Source organism: Suricata suricatta, chromosome 5 (assembly GCF_006229205.1).
Source record: "Suricata suricatta isolate VVHF042 chromosome 5, meerkat_22Aug2017_6uvM2_HiC, whole genome shotgun sequence".
Taxonomy (NCBI): Eukaryota; Metazoa; Chordata; class Mammalia; order Carnivora; family Herpestidae; genus Suricata; species Suricata suricatta.
Genome location: NC_043704.1, coordinates 452,180 through 472,860, shown reverse-complemented (window position 1 = coordinate 472,860; position 20,681 = coordinate 452,180). Strand labels below are relative to the sequence as shown.

General features: G+C 48.9%; 1 protein-coding gene across 1 annotated transcript in view; it reads right to left on the bottom strand.

Moving 5' to 3' along the window:
- MCM3AP (minichromosome maintenance complex component 3 associated protein) overlaps positions 1–20,681 on the bottom strand; it is a 52,875-nt gene that overhangs the window by 26,830 nt on the left and 5,364 nt on the right. The window contains exons 6-15 of the mRNA XM_029940588.1: positions 19,585–19,775; positions 16,008–16,147; positions 13,668–13,865; positions 12,859–13,127; positions 11,653–11,815; positions 9,288–9,448; positions 8,180–8,418; positions 7,686–7,900; positions 6,412–6,512; positions 51–182 (exon numbers count right to left, since the gene is read on the bottom strand). Of these exons, the coding sequence (XP_029796448.1) occupies positions 51–182; positions 6,412–6,512; positions 7,686–7,900; positions 8,180–8,418; positions 9,288–9,448; positions 11,653–11,815; positions 12,859–13,127; positions 13,668–13,865; positions 16,008–16,147; positions 19,585–19,775 (1,809 nt within the window). The remainder of the gene's footprint in view (positions 1–50; positions 183–6,411; positions 6,513–7,685; positions 7,901–8,179; positions 8,419–9,287; positions 9,449–11,652; positions 11,816–12,858; positions 13,128–13,667; positions 13,866–16,007; positions 16,148–19,584; positions 19,776–20,681) is intronic.

Sequence of the window (20,681 nt, the reverse complement as noted above, 5' to 3'; positions counted from 1 at the left end):
CCAGCGCGAAGCCGGTCCGGGCCGCACACTCCGCCCTCGGGCGCGCTCACCTCTCCTCCTCGGCCCGCCGCCTCTCCTCCTCCTTCCGCTCCTTCTCCTTACACACTTCCTCAGCCGCGACGTGCCTCAGGATGCCTGTGGTTGCGGCTGTTAACAGCTCCTCCAGAGCAGCAGTGGAAACACTAGGCAGAGAAAAGTGGGTGTTTCTAAATAAATAAAAGCCAAGAAAGCCACAGAACTCAACTTCCAATATTAGCAAGGAAAAAAATATATTTAGGTTTTAGCATAACAATTAAGCCTCTGGTTAGAAACACATAATCAAGGGGCGCCTGGTGGCTCAGTCGGTTAAGCTTCTGACTTTGGCTCAGGTCATGATCTCACAGTTTGTGAGTTCAAGCCCCGCATCGGGCTCCGTGCTGACAGCTCAGAGCCTGCAGCCTGCTTCACATTCTGTGTCTCCCCCTCTCTCTGACCCTCCCTGCTCATGCTGTCTGAATAATAAATAAAAATGTTTTTAAAAAATTTTTTTAAAACACAATCAAAACTAACTTATATAAAAACAGAAAATCTGAATGGGAGTGCCCAGGTAACTCAGTCAGGTAAGCCGTCTAACTCTGGTTCAGGTCATGATCTCACCGTTCTTGACTTTGAGTCCTGAGTCAGCCATTTTTGCTGTCAAGACAGAAGCCACTTTGGACCCTCTGCCCTTCTCTTTCCACCCCTCCCCTGCATATGGGCACGCATACTCTCTTTCAAAAACAAACAGAAGAACAAAAACAAAAAAAGGAAAAGAAAATCTGAATAGACCTACAACTTTCAGTCTTCAAAGACCCCTCCCAGAAAAGGGAGGTCCAGAACCAGATGGCTTCACCATTAAATTCTTTCAAACACTTAAAAGGAACAACCCTTCTCAAACTCTTCCAAAACTCTGGAGAAAAAGAAACACTTTCTAACACTTTCTTGAGGCCAGCATCACTCTGACCTGATACCAAAACCAGACAAAGATACTATAAGAAAACCATATACAAGGGGTGCCTAGGTGGCTCAGTCGGTTAACTTCTGACCTTGGCTGAGGGCATGATCTCACAGTTCTTGGGTTTGAACTGTGAGCTCAACAGGTGAGTTTGAGCCCCAATCCAGGCTCCCAACTCTCTCTACCTCTCTCTCTGCCTCTCGCTCACACTCACGCGCACTCTCTCTCAATAAATAATAACCACGCACCAATATCCCTTACGCATACTGACATAAAAATCCACTATAAAATAATAGCAAACCAAAATTCAACAATATAGTCAAAGGACTGTAGAAAATAACCTAGTGGGATTTACTCCTAAAATGCAAGGATAGTTCAAGAAACGAAAAACAATGTAATACACACACATTAATAAACTAGAGGGGAAAAAACCCCACACGATCAATCATCTCAAAAGATGCAGAAAGAGCATCTGAAAAATTCAGTACCAATTTCATGATAAAAACAGTCAAAACACTAGAAATAGAAAGGGATGTCCTCAACATGATACGGCCGATACAGGAAACACTCACAGCTAGCATCATGCTCAGATGTGAAAGACTGAAAGTCTTTCCTCTAAGCCCAGGAATGAAACAAGCCTAGTTGCTGCCTCTATTCAATACCATATGGAGGTTATGGAAAAATAAAAAACACCCAAACTAGAAAGGAAAAGAAAATTTTATTCATTGAGGACATGATTTTGTACAAAGAAACTCCTAAAAAATCCACTCAAAACCTATTAGAATAAACAAGTTTAGCAAAATTGGAATATAAGGATCAAAAATTCAATGGTATCTATTTCTATCACTAGCAATGAGCATCCTAAAGATAATATTAAAACAATATGATTTACAATAGCAGTGAAAAATAAAGCATTTAGGAATAAATTTAACCAAGGAGATGAAAGACATGTACAATGAAAAGCACAAATCACTGCTGAAATTAAAGATGACCCAAACAAACAAAGACAGGCCACGTGAATAAACGGAAGACTTTTTTTTTTTTTTTTTAAATAATCATCTGGGTACCTGGGTGATTCAGCCAGTTAAGTGTCTGAGTCTTGATTTCAACTCAGGTCATGATCTCATGGTTCATGAGACTGAGCTCCAAGTCAGGCTCCACACTGAGAGGGCAGAGCCTGCTTGGGATTCTCTCTCTTCCTCTCTCTGTGCCCCTCCCACCGCCCCCCACAGCCCTATGCATATACTCTCTCTCTAAAAAACAAAACAAAACAAAACATAACAAACAAACTTGTTAAGTGCCCAACTTCAGATCAGGTCATGATCTCACAGTTTATGAGTTTGAACCCAGCAAAGGGCTTGCTGCTGTCAGTACAGAACCCCCACTTCAGATCCTGTCCCCCCATCTCTCTGTCCCTCCCCTGCTTGCACTCTCTCAAAAATAAACATTAAATAAATAGAATCAACATTTTTTTAAATCTTAAATTAATATGTAATAGTAATCTTCTGTGTCCAACACAAGGCTTGAATTCACAACCCCAAGGTCAAGAGTAGCCTGCTTTATCAACTGAGCAAGCAAGGTGCCCCTAGCCTGGAAGACTTCATGTTAAGATGTCAATACTACCCAAAGCAATTGACAGATCCAATGCATCACTATCAAAATCCCAAAACCATTTTTAGAGAAACAGAAAAATTCAACCTAAAATTCATATGGAATTTCAAGGGACCCCAAACAGTGAAACAATCTTGAAAAAGAGAAACATATTTGAAGGACTCATGCTTTGTGATTTCAAAGCTTACTATGACTTACTATACAACTACAGTATCAAAACAATGTGGTACTGACATAAAAACAGACAGATGGATCAACAGAATAGAACAGAGAATCCGGGAAGAAACCCTCACATATATGGCCGATTGATTTTCAACAAGGGTGCTAAGACCATTCAAAAAGGAAAAGGCTGTAATTTCAACAGTTGGTGCTGACAAAACTGGGTACTCGGATACAAAAGCATGGTGCTGGATCCTCAGCTTGTACCATATATGAAAATGAAACCAACATGGATTGAAGACCTAAACTTAAGAGCTGAAATGATAAAGGTCTTAGAAGAAAACACAAGAAAATATTCATAACACTGGATTTGGCAATTTCTTGAACATGACACCAAAAGCACAGGTAGCAAAAGAAAAATTAGATACAATGGACTATATAAAATTTAAGACTTGTGTGGACCTAACGACACTATCAAGAGAGTAAAAAGATGCAGGAAAAGACATCCCCAAACAGAATGGGAAAAAATACTTGCAAATCATCTATCTGAAAAGGGATTAATTTCCAGAAAAGAACTTCTACAAATTCAACAACAAACAATTCAAAAATAGGCAAAGGACTTAAAAGTGGATTTCTCCAAATAAGATACACAAAAGACCAATAGGCACACGAAAACATGCTCAAAATCATTAGTTACTAGGGAAGTACAAATCAAAACTACAATGAGATAACACTTCATACCCATTAAGATGGTTATTATAAAAAAAATTTTTTTTAATGATACTATGTATTGGCAAGAATGTCGAGAAAATGGAATCCTTGTGCACTGCTGGTAAGAATATAAAATGGTGCAACTGCTGTGGAAAATAGTTGGGCAGTTTTTCAAAAACTTTAAAATAGATCATATGATCTAGTAATTCTACTCCTAGGCTTACACCCATTAAGAACTGAAATCAGGGACTCAGTTATTTGTACACCAGTGTTCATAACAGCATTATTCACCATAGTCAAAAGGTAGAAACAATCCCAAGGGCCCATCAATAAATGAACAAACAGCAGGTGGGTAGACACATATGTATATGTGTTTATACAGTTGACTCTTACACTGAGTGTGCACTGCACAGGCCCACTTACACATACGATAATATCAGTGTACTTTCTCTTCCTTGTTTTTTCCCTGATGATTTTCTGAATAACAGTTTCTTTTTCCTAGCTTACTTTATTGTAAGAATGTAGCATTTAATACATAACATACACAATATATACTAACCGAGTACTGATGCTATCAGCAAGGCTGCCAATCCACAAATTACTAGTAGTTAGGATTTGGGGAAGTCAAAAGTTATACTAGGTTTTTGACTGCACAGGGGGTTGGCACCCCTAATTCCCCATGTTGGTCAAGGATCAACTGTACATTTTAACAGAGTATTATTCAGCCATAAAAAGGAAGGAAATGCTGAGACAGGCTACAACGTAGATGAGCTTGAAAACATTCTTGTCTCTAAAATTCAGACAACAAAGGACAAACGCTATTATGATGCCACTCATGTGAGGTACCTAAAAAAAGGCAAACTCATCAAGACAGAAAGTAGAACAGAGGTGACCAGGGGCTGGGGAAAGAGAAGGATGGAAAATTATTGTCTAATGGGTACAGCTTCTGGTTTGGGATGACAAAAAAGTTCTGAAATAGTGCTAAAGGACACCATTAATACACTTAATGCAGTTGTACACATAAAAATGGTGAATTTTTTACTGTAGTTTTATCAAAATAAGTTGAGCCAATGGAAATCATATTTATTCTTATTTCAAGCAAACAGAAAATGTGTATCTGATCCAAGTTTAAGAAAATGAATCAATCTATCAATAAATTTAATCCTCTGAGTCCTCTATATTTATACAGGTGAAGTAACACTTTTTAACCATTGTCTTATTTCATTGTCTATAATGGGATATATATTTATTTATTTTTTATTATTTGAGAAAGAGAGTGAGCCAGAGAGAGCAAGTGTGCAAGCAGGGGAGGGGTAGGGGGGGCAAAGGAAGAGAGAGAATCTTAAAGCAGGTCTCATACTCAAGGCTCAATCCCATCCATGACCCTGGGATCTTGACCTGAGCCAAAATCAAAGTCAAGAGCCATTCAGGCCTCCTAGAATTTTTAAAACATGTTTAAGGGGCGTCTGGGTGGCTCAGTTGGTTAAGAGTCCAACTTCAGCTCAGGTCACAGTTCATAGGTTCAAGCCCCACACCGGGCTCTGGGCTGACAGCTAGCTCAGAGCCTGGAGCCTGTTTTCAGATTCTGTGTCTCCCTCTCTCTGTGATCCTCTCCTGCTTGCACTGTCTCTCTCTCTCTCTTTCTCAAAAATAAATTAAAACATTAAAAATATAAATAAAATAAAACATGTTTAAAATCCTTAAGAATCTAATTTACTAGGGGTGCCAGTGTGGCTCAGGCAGTTAAGCATCCAACTTTAGCTCAGGTCATGATCTCACGGTTTGTGAATTCAACCCCCGTATCAGGTTCTGTGCTGACGGCTTGGAGTCTGGAGCCTGTTTGGGATTTTGTGTCTCCCTCTCTCTCTGCCCCTTCCCTGCTCATGCTCTGTCTCTCGTCTCTCTCAAAAATAAACATTAAGAAAAAAAAGAATCTGATTTATTAGGACGTCTGAGTGGCTCAGATGGTTAAGTGTCTGACTTCAGCTCAGGTCATGATCTCACAGTTCATGAGTTTGAGCCCCGTACTGAACTCTCTTGTCAGCACAGAACCTGCTTTAGATCCTCTGTCCCCCTCTCTCTGCCCCTCCCCCATTCATGCGTGCGCACGCTCTCTCTCTCTAAAAAATAAACATTAAAAAAAAGGAATTTGATTTACTATGTTTATTAGCTTTAACTAACTTTATAAAAGTTATTTAATATCTTAGAAAGGTTTTGATTTAAATTTCTTGAATGTTTATTTTTGAGAGAGAGAGAGAGAGAGAGAGGGAGCGAGAACATGAGTGGGGGAAGCGCAGAGAAAGAGGGAGACACAGAATCCGAAGCCCCAGGCTCTGAGCTGTCAGCAGGGAGCCCGACAAGAGGCTTCAACCCACAAATTGTGGGATCATGACCTGAGCTGACATCAGATGCTTAATCGACTGGGCCATCCAGATGCCCCAGAAAGGCTTTGATTATTAAATTTATTAAGAATTGATATTTAAAATATTACAACCAGATATATAAAATTCGCTAAGTGTAGCTTGAAATCTCTAAAGAAATTTCATCATAGTGTAAAATGTTAAGGATATAAAATGTTTAAAGGAATTTAATTTGTCAAATTTATAAAGTAAAACAATCCCAGACCACATAAAGTGTTTTTAATTCCTAAGAAATAAACAAAATTTTTACTTTATTATACTTAAAGGCATTTTTAAAGTTTTAGGAAAAATAGGTTTTCGATTTACCACTTTAATAAACCTGACATTGCTCAAAAAGCACACACAGACAGACACTCCACGCCAGGGACGGAGAAAAGGTCAGGGGCTGAGCAGTCACCCCGCCAGAGGGCAGGAACGCAGACACTCCCGGGCGGGCGGGCGAGGGGCAGCTGTGGCACTACGGCCGGGGAGGGGGACGCGGGACGCGCACGGGACCAGGACGAGTGGACGGCGCGGCCCCGAGGGCGCCGCACTCACCCCAGCGCTGTGGCTGCGAAGGCCGCCCCTGCGGCGCCGACCTCCTCACAGTCCCTCTGAAGAACCTCCTGGATGAGCTCGTCCACCACCTGAGCCAGGTCCTGAGGAGAGGTCACATGGGGGTCAAGGCCACGGCTCAGGAACTCCGCCTCTGCCTTGATCCAGACTGAGCTTTAAGCCAATCTAGCCGTAGGGCTTCGGGCACCGAAAACCTTCACTAAACCTTCACTAAACCCGCTGGTCTCACGGAGCAACCCCTCTGGGGCAAAAAAAAAAAAAAAAAAAAAACCACCCCTTCATGACCTCATCAGTGGACGCCTGTGTGAGGGCATCGATCGAGCCTCACCTGGGAACTGGCTATGCTGCTTCTGGAAAGGTTTCCTGCTGATGAACAGGAGCCTTCTGGAGAGGGCAGGGCAAGCCTGCTGCCTGCGCAGTGGCACCCCCATGCTGCCCCCACATCGTATCACCTATCATCAGTCTCCGCAGCCATTCTTCATGTCCTCCTGGGCCTCCTTATCCCCCCGCCGGGTCATGACCAACGCCAGCCCGACCAACAGGGCGGTGAGCCAATCCCACCACCTGTGTGGCTGGCGGGCACCTGGCGCTGCGTGCCGATGGCCCCACACGTCCCCAGTCGACATGCCCACTGGCTCTCGGGAGTGAGCACGCACGCCAGGGCTGCAAGACGGCGCCGGGACAGGACGCACTGAAGTGCTGCTCCGACAACTGTGCCCCCGCGCAGAAGATGGGGGCGGGAGGTGGGGGGGCTCTGCAGGGAGCCTGGGAGCGGCCGCCCCAGCGCGGCCACCCCACTGAGGCCGACCGAATGCGGGCCAGGTCGCTCCCGGGACCCCTTGCAGGAGACCAGGCCACACAGCCCACTCCACAGGGCAGGGGGTGGTCCACGGAGACCCACGCATCTGCACGGCCACACCCACTTCACCTGCCACGTGACTTCCACGAAACCCCTTCAGCGCCTTCTCCAAGGTCTCCGCTGTAGCCCTTTCAAAGACACACAGGCCCAGAGCAAGGGAGCCTGGTGCGGCCTGGGTTCGGGGCCCAGGCTCCTTGTCTGAAAGACAAAGGCTTAAGCCTCCAGGGCCAGCGTCCAGAGGCCTGCCTCGGCTGGCACTCAGAACATTCTAGAGCCACACCTGCATCCACCTCCATGAGAGTGATCTACAGCTGAGAGTCAGACTGGACACCAGATGCCACTGGTGACACCTGTACACAACAGGCTCCTCAGAGCTCTGATCTGGAAGATTCCTTACCGCATCAGAGTACGTAGGTGCAGGCCTCGGAGGAAGCAACTCAGGCTGCACAGGGGCCTGCACGAGGGGCTGGAAGAGGCCAGGCGCTGCGCCGGGGGCTGGTGCCGGGAGGTGAGGCAGAGAAGCCGGTGTGGGTGCAGGGGTGGGAAGAGGCTGCTGGAGAGCAGGCAGGGGCACATCTGCCTCTGCACCGCACGCCTCTCCTTTCCCCCCACCTGCAAGGGAACAGGCAGGTGTGGGCACCCACAGCGGTCCTAAGACTGGCCGCCCTCCCAAGGAGCGCCACAGGGGACGGCGTGTGCTTCACCCGTGGGAACCAAGCACTGTGACCTCAGGAAGCCATTCGGGCCACTCTTGAGAGGGAGGAAGACCTGAGCACTGAGCCCATGCCACCCGCCCTGCCCTCACCCTTCAAATAAGACAGGTGCCCCTGGCTCCCGAGAGGCCTCCTGGGGGGGCGACCGCTAGTTCCGGCCCGAAACGCAGCCCCTCACCTGAGTCCGAGCCGGGCCTCTGAGCGCCCGCAGGCGGCTCCGCAGCCAGGCTCTCCCCGACGTACTTGTTCTGGGAGTTGAAGCTGCACACGGGAGTGTGACGAGGGGTGGGGGGCAACGGCCCTCCATTCACGATTTCCCCCACTGACACCGTCAGCTTCCTGGTAATCAACACCGACTTCCTGGCCTTGGATAACCCCTCTGGTTCCAGAAATGAGGACCGGTTCAGCTCAACACAGCTACGCAGACCACAGAGAAGTCAGAGGGGCGTCACGCCCGTAAAAAGCCAACCGTTACCTTCCCAGCGCCCAGCAGCGGTGCTGAAAGCCCTGTTCCCGTCACTGGGTCACCCCACAGCCGTGTGTAAATGAGGGAGGCAGTAAGGACTGATCTGGCAGCTGAGCCCACAGTGCTCCCAGGCTGCCAGCCTGGACGCTTCCTTGTGACTCGGGAGCCTCCTGGCCCAGCTGCAGCTAGCCACGGGTAGAATGCCACACACCTGCACGCTCCTGTCTTATTCCAAAGCTGCCATGTTTCTGTGAGGACTGCAGAAAGCAGACAGGAAGGGGCTGGCAGAGAGGAGTTAAGAGGAGGGAAGGGGTGGAGAAACCCCAACTTGGAATGAGACACGATGTGTACATGGTGCCCTTTTCCGGGAGACGGCCCGTGAGTTCCACAACCCTGACCCGAGCAGTGGGGGAGCCCTTGGCCCGGCCCACCGGGGCCCATCTGGGCCACCAGAGGTGGGCAGTGGTCAGTCAGGGGCCAGCAGAAATCAGCTTCAAGAAAGAGAAGACCGTCGTGGGCCGGCTTCCCCATAACCACAGAAACGCCAGCTCGGCGCACAGGGTCTTCCCTGTAGGACCTTCAGTAACTTGTGGCAAAGAAACGGGTCTGAGCTCCGATCCACTGACGAGCAGCGTGTGACCTGGGGATGCTCCCCAGCCATTCTGAGCCTCGCTGACTTCACCTGCACCCCAGGGAGGCAGCACGTGGAATGTGCCCTCTGGGGCCTGGCGTGTAGCTGACACTTCCCAGCACTTGATCAGAATTAAAAAAAAAAAAAAGCCAGCAACAACACAGAGAGAGGCCACCCCTGTGCCCTTACCCATCAGAGACAGTGAGACCATGGCAGTTCAGGAAGTCTGTGGCCTCCTCAGAGTCTCTGAACAGCAGCATGCGCACCACGCCGTCCAGGGGAAAGACGGTGGAGCGCTGCGTGCTCACGGTGAACGCGACGTTGAGCGCCCGGAGAGCGTCCTTGCGGATCTGCAGAGACAAGGTGGATCACCACAGCGTCGGGGCCCGGTTTCCCCATAACCACAGAAACGCCAGCTCGGCGCACAGGGTCCTACACAGCTCGGTCCCTCCGGAAAGCCATCCGGCACCAGGGGGCCTCGGCGTAGCAATCAGCAGGGCGTTTGCTCAGCGCAAGGAAACCAGAAATGCATGTGAAGCAATCAGTCTCAGACACAGGAAAAGTCAGGCCGTGAAGGCTTGATTTAAAAGAAACCTTAGAAGACAGCTGGGCATCTGATTTGGGCTCAGGTAATGATCTCACCGTCCATGAGCTCAGGCTCTGCACGTCGGCTCTGAGTGCAGATCCAGTTTGAGACCCTCTCCACACCCCGCTGTCCCTCCCCTGCTCGTGCTCTCTCAAAAATAAATTAAACATGAAAGGAAGGGAGGGAGGGAGGAAGGAAGGAACTCTAGAATACAAATTGTCCATCAGCAGGGTACGTGGAAAGTCAACTATACATCCTCCACTCCACTGAAAATGATCACAGAGGTGACGGAGTGCCACAGAAAAACCCGTAAGTGACATGAAATTCATAGTAAGTGCTTTAAAAAGGAAAGAAAGGAAAATGCTCACAAAAATTCCGTGTGGGTGCTAGGACTCTGGGTGGCCCCGTGCTTCCCCTCGCGGTGCTCTTTAACCCTGCTCTATCCAGCGTCTACGTCACACCTGGCTTTGTAACTGCGGCGCACACGACAACGCAAAACCAAAATCCCTGCGCCCGTGCCTGGCAAGCCAGGCAGAGACCAACGCCGAGCAAGATGAATCTGTGAAATACACAGCCCGTGTAATGGTGACAGTGCACCCAAGGAAGGCGGGCAGAGGAGGCGGGCAGGCAGGCAGGGTGGGCCCTGCCAAGATGGTGGGAACCAAGCCAAGACCAGCAGGTGAACGCTACGTGGCTCTATAAGGAGAAAGGACACCAGTGAGGACAGCAAGGGCAAAGGTCCCGTGGCAGGAGTGTGCTGGGGTTGAAGGGACTAAAGATGTCCCGGCAGGTGGAGCTGAACACGGAGGAACCCTGTGGGACCATGTCAGACACACTACTTCTCTAAAGAGAAAGCACTTAAATGTCTTTTTTGTTTAAAGTTTTTAGAATGGGAACATCCCATTTTGAAAGGATTAACTATCCTTATTTGTTGAATGTACAGAGTTCTGCAAGTAACATGCTGTTTAAAATCTTTTCATGTGTTCCAGAATTTTGATTCTGTTGGCAACCGTCAGACATGACAGTGAGCAGACTTACAGAAGACTGTTTGCCTGGAGTAGGACAACGGGCTCAGTCACCGTCTATCGCTGGACCCAATGTGTGACCAAAGAAGAAAGGACACCTGGAGTCAAAGGACCAGCGAGTAGCGTCCGGAGACGCAGCCCCCTGGCAGCCCCCGCCCCGTCCAGCAGGCCCTGCGGGGCCGTGTCGCCGTCGGGGCTGGAGCTGAAGACCCGACTTGAGGGATTCGAGGCCCGGCCCCGCTCTGGGCGAAGCACCAGGTAGGAGACCAGCCCTCCCCAGGCCGGCGACCCCAAGGCACAGCCCAGCCGTCCACAAAGAGCAGGCCCCCAAGATGTTTACTGGAATGAATTCAACATCATCAGGTTCATTCCAAAAATTTAGATTAATAACACTAAAAACTTTTAAGTTAGGGATTTTGTATGTGCGAATGATGAAAATGCTGAACTCAAGTCATATGTTTGTTTGTTTGTTTGTTTACTGAGTGAGGGAGCATGTGAGCAAGGGCAGGGGGGGGGGTGAGAGAAATGAGAGAGCCCCATGAGGGAGAGAGGGAAAGGGAGGAGAGGGTAGGAGGGGCTCACCTGAAGTGGGGCTTGTGCTCACCCGTCCAGGACTTGAACTCACGAACCATGAGATCATGACTGAGCAAAGTCAGATGTTTAACCGGCTGAGCCGCCCAGGCGCCCTCGAATCATACCGTTCTACAGAGATTTCTCTGATCTGAACCTAACAATAGTATATTCCACCTTTTCCATCAGCGCTCAAGGGCCCCAGTCCCTGTAAAACAAGGTGCGCCAGGAACCCCCGCCGAGGGTCGGCGCGAGAGGGTCACACAGAGTCAGCCCAGGACCTGCTGAGGCGTTCTCGGAACAGAAAAGCACTTAAATATCCAAAGATACAATCTGCTTCCTTTCAATTCTCAAGTACAGCGCAGTTACTCACCTGATTAAAGTAACAATGCAAAAGACATGCGTTCAGGTAAGAAGCCGACTGGACCAATTTGAAAAATCGCACAAAATTATTACTGTTCAAAGCAGCAAACGCCTGAACAGCAAATTTCACTTCGGAGGAATTTCTAATAGCAGGATGGAACTGTTGTATTTCTCTGTCAATTAAATGAGATACAGAGTTTAGAATTTTCTTACTAAATAAAATTTCCATGAAAACCAGATGTGATTTAAAATACAAACAAATAAGATTTCAAATACAACCATACTGAGAAAGAGGGGCTTACTGGCAACACGCGCCACCCTATTAGATTACTAATTGCAAAGCTGCCATTCTTGGGCTAGACTGGGAACAATGGGGTTCTCTAAGAAGATGGCAAATAAACAAATTCATGTAATAATCAATTTAAGGATTATCACAGAGTTACTTTAACGCCAAATGACCGCAAGCTGTTTTTGACAATGGTATCGTCTAAACAAAATCTAACTTTGCTTTGTCAGTAAACAGCTGGCTGAGTGGCTCAAGAGGAGAGAGGCGCCCGTCACACGTGGAAAGACCACACGCCATTTTCCGCAACTAGTTTATCTCCGGGACTGAATTTTAGAACTAAAAATCAAGAACACATTTGGATGTTAATTAACAAGGTTCCTAGGGAAAACAGCTAAAAACCAGTTTCGGCATAAATAAGGGAGCCTCGGAATTAAAGGAGTCGCTTATCACCGGGTCTGCCTTACCCGCAACAGGGACAGAGACCCAGAGGGTTCTGCCATGTTTCCTCCCATCAATGTTCACCTGCGTATCAGACCGTGTTTACGATTCGTTCTTAAAGTCCCGCTCCCACGTCCATTTCACACGACGCTCTCCCCGCCTATGAGGTCATTCTTGAGGAGACGCCGTGGGGCACGCGGGCCGCGACGGCTCTGACGGGGCGCCCGGGGCTCCCCCGTCCTCGCTCATGCCCCTCCCTCGGGTTTTCTCGCCGACGAAGGGAAGCTGCTCTCACACAGGACCTGGGGCCGACTCCGAGGCGCTGCCGTCGGCCCAAGCCCGTCCGGGGCGCCCGGCCCCGGCTGCTTCCTGCCCCGCCCTGCTCCATGCCGGACAGACCCGCTGCCGCTGCCGTGGCCCGGACAGCTTTCTCCTTGTTTAAACCCTGCCCTGCCGGACGGCTTAGGTTAGCTCCTGGTTTTGAAACGTTACCTGAGGATGTCCCCCTTGTTGAGATTGAGCAGCACGTTGTAGCCCTGGAACTCTGCCTCGCCGGCACAGCACACGCCCCTGTTCCTCAGGTCCTGGTACATCTCCTTCAGGCTCTGGAGGCACTTGGTCATGTTCTCATTGTTGATCTTGGCGTCGAAGGAGGACATGGGCTCCTCACACATGAAGTGAGCACAGTGGATGTGGAACCGAGTGCACTTCTCAATCAGGGACACCGTCACGGGGTCACACAGGTGCTGCTGTGTGATGTCCTGGCCACGAGCGAGAGGGAGATGACACACGCCTGAGCCTCATCCACGCGCCTCACATGCGCATGTGTCTGTGTCATACACACAGACCTCATGCACGTACTTCCACGCATAAAGGACCAACTATCAGAAAAATCAGGACGACCTGAATTTCTCTCAGCAATCTGAAATAGAGCCCATGAAGCACATTTTGATAGGACTTTGTAATGATTTACTGTTTTTTTAATGTTTGAGAGAAAGGCAGTATGAGCATGAGCAGGGAAGAACAGACATGGGGGAGGCGGAGGGGGGAGAGACTGCCCCACGCGGGCTCCACGCTGCGGACGCGCGGCCTGCTGCAGGGGTCAAACCCGTGAGGTGGGAGCTTATGACCTAAGATCGGACGCTCGGCCAACTGACCACCCAGACACCACTGTCATGATTTTAAATACAGCACAGTCTTCTACCCCGATGAAATGTAACTGAGTAAAACGAAGAGAACTCCCACTTCGACTCTGGAATTCACGTGCATTTTCTGGTTTCCCGGCGGAAAGTGGCTGATACCTTCCGAATGCCGCGCGTGCGGTTCCACACGAAGTCATACCAGTCCCGCAGGCTGCCCTCCTTCTGGTCCATGATCTGGGTCACCAGGTAGTCCATGGTCCTGCTGAGCACGGCCGAGGGCCGCAGCTCGTGCGGCAGGGGCTCCTCCTGGTCGGCCGAGGAGCGGCTGTACTCCTTCACGGCGGCCGCGTGGTCCACCTGAGGACACAGCATGGGAACAGACAGCGGGCGTCAGGGGCTTCCCCACAGCTGGGCCTTAAGGGGAAGCGGAAAACCACCCACCAACTCGTACAAGACCAATACTACAGGATACAACATGAAAATGTAAAATTTCTGTTTGAATATAATAATCAAAGTTCAAAAACAAACGAGAAACTTGTTTTTGGCAAATGTGACACGGAGCGAAGAAGCAGAAGGAATGTTAAGTGGGGGCGCCTGGCTGGCTCCGTTGGCAGAGCTGCGACTACTGATCTCAAGGCTGTAAGTTTGAGCCCCACAATGGGTGTAGATTACTTAAAAACAAAATCTTAAAAAAAAAAAAAAGTAATAGAAGTGGAGATACACGTGCATGGCTCCAAGGGCAGAGGTGACAGTACAGGACTCTGAAGCACTGTGACAGCCCTCAGCCTCGCCCAAGCACTAAACACGGACTAGAAAGGAAGCGGAGAAAGCAAGCAGCAGGGCGCCTCGCGGGGACCGCACAGCTGCGCACAAAGGCTCGAGCTGTCCCACCGCAAAAGGGGGCTGCAGACACGCGGCCTAGTGCGGAATCCCGGCCGCCCACGGACCAAGCCCTGGGCATCTCCGCAGGCCGGCATCAGGCCTCCTGGGGCAGGAACCTCGGCTGTGACGCACAGATTGCGATGAGAGCATATGACTCTCAGTCTCAAGGTGACGAGGTTCAAGTTCAAGGATGTAGAGATTACGTAAAAATAAAATTTTTAAAAAACAACAAAAAAAAATCACCAAAACACCTGCCAAGAGAAACCTACAAGCAAAATTAACAGAGAAATTAACAAAAATTTTTAAAAAATTTTTAAATTAACAAAGGATCTAAAATGGTGCATACAGGGGCGCCCTGGGTGGCCCAGTCAGTTAAGCCTCCAGCTTTGGCTCAGGTCATGATGTCACAGTTCGTGGGTTCAAGCCCCGCATCGGGCCCTATGCTGACAGCTCAGAGCCTGAAGCCTGCTTCAGATTCTGTGTCTCCCTCTCTCTCTGACCCTCCCCTGCTCACGCTGTCTCTGTCTCTCAAAAACAAATAAAAAACATTTAAAAACTTAAATAAATAAATAAATAAAATGGTGCGTACTTCAGGGGAAACAATTTGGGAACATGCATTGATACACTATGTTCAGGACCCTGAAGAAAGGTCATACCCTCTGATGTAATAACTTAATTCTTAGGCTCTATTGGAAGGAAATAACCTGAATATCTTAGACTTGTTACACACAATATGCCCAAAAGAATCATAATAGAATTTACACATTAGAAACAGCCTATCTAGTGACTGCAAAATGGGAAGTTTTGACAGAGCTACATAAATCAATTAATATGCTGTCATTTAAAATATGCTGAGTCGCGCCTGGGGGCTCAGTCAGCCGAGCATGTGACTCTGGATCTCAGCTCGAATCATGATCCCAGGGCTGTGGAGCGGAGCCCTGCGTCAGGCTCTGCACGGACAGCACAGAGCCTACTCTCTCTCTTTCTCCCTCTGCCCTCTCCCCCACTCTCACAAGCTCTCTAAAATGAATAATAATGAGCTTATCAAAACAAAATGTTCACAGTATAATTTTAAGTGAAAAAGAGTCACAGAACTGTATCTGGAGGATAATCTCGTGTGTAGAACACATACGCAGAAAAGGGTACGAATACAGGGCACCTGGGTGACTCCAGCTCGGTCTCAGCGTTCATGGGCTCGAACCCCGCGTCAGGCTCCGCACAGACAGTACAGAGCCTGCTTGGGATTTTCTCTCCCCATCTCATTCTCTCTCAAAATAAATAAATAAGTTTAAAAAAGGTAGTAACAAAATTGTGGAAAGAAAAGACACATAAGGAAATTTTTAATCTGTGAAACAAACATGTATCTACATCTACAGAGAACAAGGGGCCCAGTCGCCTTTTACGGAATTGCTCAGTGTACCCGTCACCATCAAGTTAATACGACCGTTAGTAATTAACAGCACACCCCACCATCCTCTACAAAGGTAAACCCCCAAACCAGGTATCGGCATGTACGGAAATCACTAAAAACTAAGCCCCCCCACATCCCACCTCCACCTGATGATTAAAGGCGGGCAGCGGCCTAGCAAGCGAGCGCAGGGAGCCGGCGGACCCCACCTGGTCGGTCCCCGGGACCACTTCGAACACGCTCAGCTGGCTCCGGGTCTCCCGCATGTACCGCTCCTTCTCAGGACACATGTCTGGGCACGTCCCAACAAAAGTCCTCGCTTTGTCCAGGTCGGTTCTTTTCACCCGAGCTAAATGATGACAAGTGAAAAGTCAGAACGTATCAGGCAATTACTAGGAACCCAGAGAAGTGCATTTTTATGATGTTAAAAGAAAAAATAAAAATAAAGGCAAACACTGCAAATTACAAAGTAAAAGAAATACTTTTTTCTTTCTTAATATTTGTTTATTTTTTGAGACAGAGAAAGACACAGCACAAGCAGGGGAGGGGCAGAGAGAGAGGGAGACACAGAATCCGAAGCAGCTCCAGGCTCGGAGCTGTCAGCACAGAGCCCGACATGGGGCTCGAACTCACATACCGCGAGATCATGACCTGAGCGGAAGTCAGACGCTTAACCGAGCCACCCAGGTGCCCCAAATACTTTTAAAATGCTAGGCCTGTGGGGCGCCTGGGCGGCTCAGTCAGTTAAATGTCCAACTTCAGCTCGGGTCATGACCTCATGGTTCGTGGGTTTGAGCCCCACATCGGGCTCCGCACTGACAGCTCGGAGCCTGGAGCTGCTTCAGATTCTCTCTCTGCCCCTCCCCTGCACTCTCTCTCTCTCTCTCAAAATAAACATTTAAAAGTAAATAAAATTAAATGCTGGGCCTAGAAAGAAGCAAGCACAGTCTACCGCATCAGGCAGCAGGCTTCCAGGCCCATGAAGACCCCCGAGGCCTCACCCCTCTCCAACAGTCACAGACTCTCACTGCACCCTACAGGCAGGGGTCACACGTGGCTGTTCACAGCTCTGGTAATGAACTCAAAGATAATCATGCTGCAATATGTTTGTTAAAAAGATCCATTTGTTGGGGCGCTTGGGTGGCTCAGTTGGTTGGGCGCCGACTTCAGCTCAGGCCATGATCTCACAGGTTATGGGTTTGGGCCCTGCCTTGGGCTCTGTGCTGACAGCTCAGAGCCCAGAGCCTGCTTTGGATTCTGTGTCTCCCTTTCTCTCTCTGCCCCTCCCCTGCTCGTGCTCTGTCTCTCTCAAAGATAAACATTAAAAGTTTTAAAAAATAATTTAACTGTAAATATTCAAAATACAGTAGTTCTCTAAAACTCAGTATTTCGTCACTTTGTTTTTCATCGTTTTTAATATAACACAATCTACCTAAGAGAACGTATCCTGATCCTGATGTGAATAAATTACTGCTTTCCATAGAATTCATTACAAAAGTATCTTTTAAATGAAATGGAACGCAACAACTTCACAGCTCAAGATATAGACATCTTATTTTTATTCTGAAAAATTTGAATACCTACTACTTTTATTTGGAATATAAAAATTCCCTTCCTGGGCTTCAACGACAACAATCACACGTCAACGACCATCTGTGTGACAGCAGTTTTTATCACCACGTTCAGGAGGCGCTGTGATCATTCCACTTATTCACAGCTTCTAAAGAAAGGAAAATCCTACAGCTAAACTTTAATTTCAAAAAAACTTTCCAAAAAAACCCCCCAAATACTTGATTTGTGCTCATTGTACATTTTTTTTTAAGTTTATTTTGAGAGGGAGAGCGAGCAGGGGAGAGGTAGAGAGAGGAGACAAGAGAACCGCAGGCAGTCTCGGTGCGGTCCGCCCAGAGCCCAAGGCGGGGCCTGAGCTCACGAGCCGTGAGATCTGACCTGAGACAAAACCAAGAGTCAGCCCAGCCGACCGACAAGGTGCCGCACGTATGTTTTTGAACCTTAACAGAATACTTACTCGCGGAATAGTTGACACATACACACGGATCTCATCCCAAAGGCACTGAAGCGTCCTATCGGGAGCCCCGCCCCCACCCCCACCCCCTGTCAGCGCGAACAGAGCCTCACACGTGTGCAGGGCTGCTTTAGGCACACGCAGGCAAGCATACTCACACGTGTATGGACACACACATCCTTCCCACACTACGCTTTTTTCACTTCACAATAAATCTTTGTATTTTCCCATAAAGAAAGCCCAATCTTCTTCCAGGCTGTTTAGAGTCCTGCTATGTGGACAATTAATTCCCAATTAATGTGTGTGAATCTCCCACACACACATACATGTGGTCCTGTCCAGGATGTGGGATGTGTGTCAAAGGCACGGGCTTTCCTAAGGCTGAAAGATGCTGCCCACCCCCCTCCCCAGGAGAGCAGCCGCCCGCAGCCTGCCCGAGGGCACGGCGTCTCGCGCTGCGTGGGGACGCCACCTGTGCGGGTGCATTCCGCACTGCGCCCACGCCCTCCCTCATGTTGAAGAGCCAGCTCGTGACACAGCTGACCCTGGACCACCACAGGCGTGAACCGCACGGGTCCACTTACAACCTTCCATGCTGTAGATGTACTTTCCCTCCCTGAGGACTTTTCTAATGTTTTTCTTTTCTCTAGCTTATTTTACTCTTAGAATGCACTACATAAAACACACGTAACACGCTAAGTACATGTTAATCGACTGTGTTACCAGTAAGGCTTCTAGTCAACAGTGGCCGATTAGCAGTTAAGTATTTGGGGAGTCAAAAGTTACACGCAGATTTTCTGGCTACAAGAAAGACAGCGCCCTGACCTGATTAAAGGTCAGATACACTTCCTTCTCTGCAACTTTTCTGACTACCTACTCATTTCTCTATTGAGTTACTCTTTTTTTTTTAAAATAAATTTTTAAAGTTTTTTTTTATTTTGAGAGAGAGAGAGAAAGAGAGAGGGCACCTGGGTGGCTCAGTTGGTTGAGCATCTGGCTTCAGCTCAGGTCATAACCTCACGGTGCACAGTCCAGACTCCACACGGGGCTTTGCGCTGACAGCGCAGAGCCTGCTCGGCTGCTGTCTCCCTCTCTCTCTGTCTCTCTCCTGCTCATGTTCTCTCCCTCTCTCAAAAATAAATGATTAAAAAGCACGTGTAAGTGCTCATGATCAGGGGAGAGGCAGACAGAAAGAGAGAGAATCCCCAGCAGGCTCCACACTGTCATCACAGAGCCGGACTTGGGGTTCGAAGCCACAAACCATGAGATCATGACCTGAGCTGAAATCAAGAGTCAGGCACCTGACCACCAGCCCACCCAGGCGCCCCAAGAGCTAGTCTTTTTCAAGCTAATTTCCACAGTTCTTTCTGTATCAGTGAAATCAGCCCTTTGTGATATAAGTTACAGATTTCTCCTCTGGGCTGACATTTCTTAGTTTTATTTGTGGGGATATCTGTCAAACAAAACATTTTGATTTTTAATATGTGCTTTCTGATGTCTAAAAATTGCCCTTTAAAACGTTTAACACAGATCAATGGTTTATGGATTTTCTTCCAAAAATAAAATTCAAGGGGCAACTGGGTGGCTCAGTCAGTTCAGTGTCCAACTTCAGCTCAGGTCATGATCTCACTGTTCATGAGTTCGAGCTCTACGGCAGGCTCTGTGCTGACCGCAGCCGCCGCCTCCTCACAGCTCCCAGGGTGACCGCATCGGGACCGCAGCCAGGCCGCAGAGCCTCTGCCGCGCGGCGCCCGCCGTACCTTGTCGCATGATCCTGTCCCTCTGGTCAAGCAGGCGGTACTTTTCCTCAGAAGTCTCGGCCACGGTGCCTATCAGGGTACTAAGAGATGACACACACGGCCCAAGACCCTCGGAGCCCTCGGAGCCCGAATCAAAGGGGTCTCCCTCAAACTGATGGGTCTTCAGAAGACTCGGCTTCTTCACTGGAGAGCTACAAAGAAAGTAACACATGAATGGCCTTGTATCCATCAGGCATTTCTGTCATTTCTACTTCCCGATGCTTCCCTTATTCAGATTTTCATCTCCTCCAAAACTGAAACTAAAAACATTAACAGATGAGACATGATAATGCTAATGAGGGGCGTAAAGGTGTTACTATTTTTCACCGTGATTTAAAAATTTTGAAATAGCCCATACTTTTCAAAAATGAGATGAACCCATTTAAACATGTGAGATGAACGTTGGCAGATTTCCATCTCAAAAAAATGAAATTCAGCCTGGGGTGGAAAAACCACTTTAACACGATGAGGAAATCACGTGACGACGTGTTCCATACGTAACTTCATTCCAGCAGAAGGCTGTACTAAGAAGAAACAGGCACTGCCTCCCGGCCTCCCCGTTTTCTAGCCGGCTTTCAGCACCCTGGGGACGCGAATGCTGGAGATGCGACTGGCCCGGGGGAGGCCAAGGCCCATCGGCCACTAAACCGCGAACTGCAAACCGGGAAGGGAGGGAACAATACGCTGACCAAAACACGCAGGATGACGGGACGGCGCCGCCGGGGAGGAGGGCGGGGCCACTCGGGAAGGGGCAGCCAGGGAGCCTTTGCGGACGGTACCCCCCAGACAGGGGCCGCGCAGCGCGCACCACGTGCCCACTGGGCCTCGGGGCCGGGCACCCGCCGAGCCCCCCGGCCACCGTGTGGCCAGGAGGAAGGCCGCCTCACCGAGACGAGCCGGCCCCACGGAAGGTCGGACCAGATACCGGCGGGAGAAGCCGACGGAAACACCTGGTGCTCACAGCCAGCCAGAGCGCCCCTCACCCAGGGCACAGCGGCGGCGTGGGGCGTGGGGCTGAGCGGGGCCGCCCCCTGCCTGACGCACAGAGCTCCGGGGGG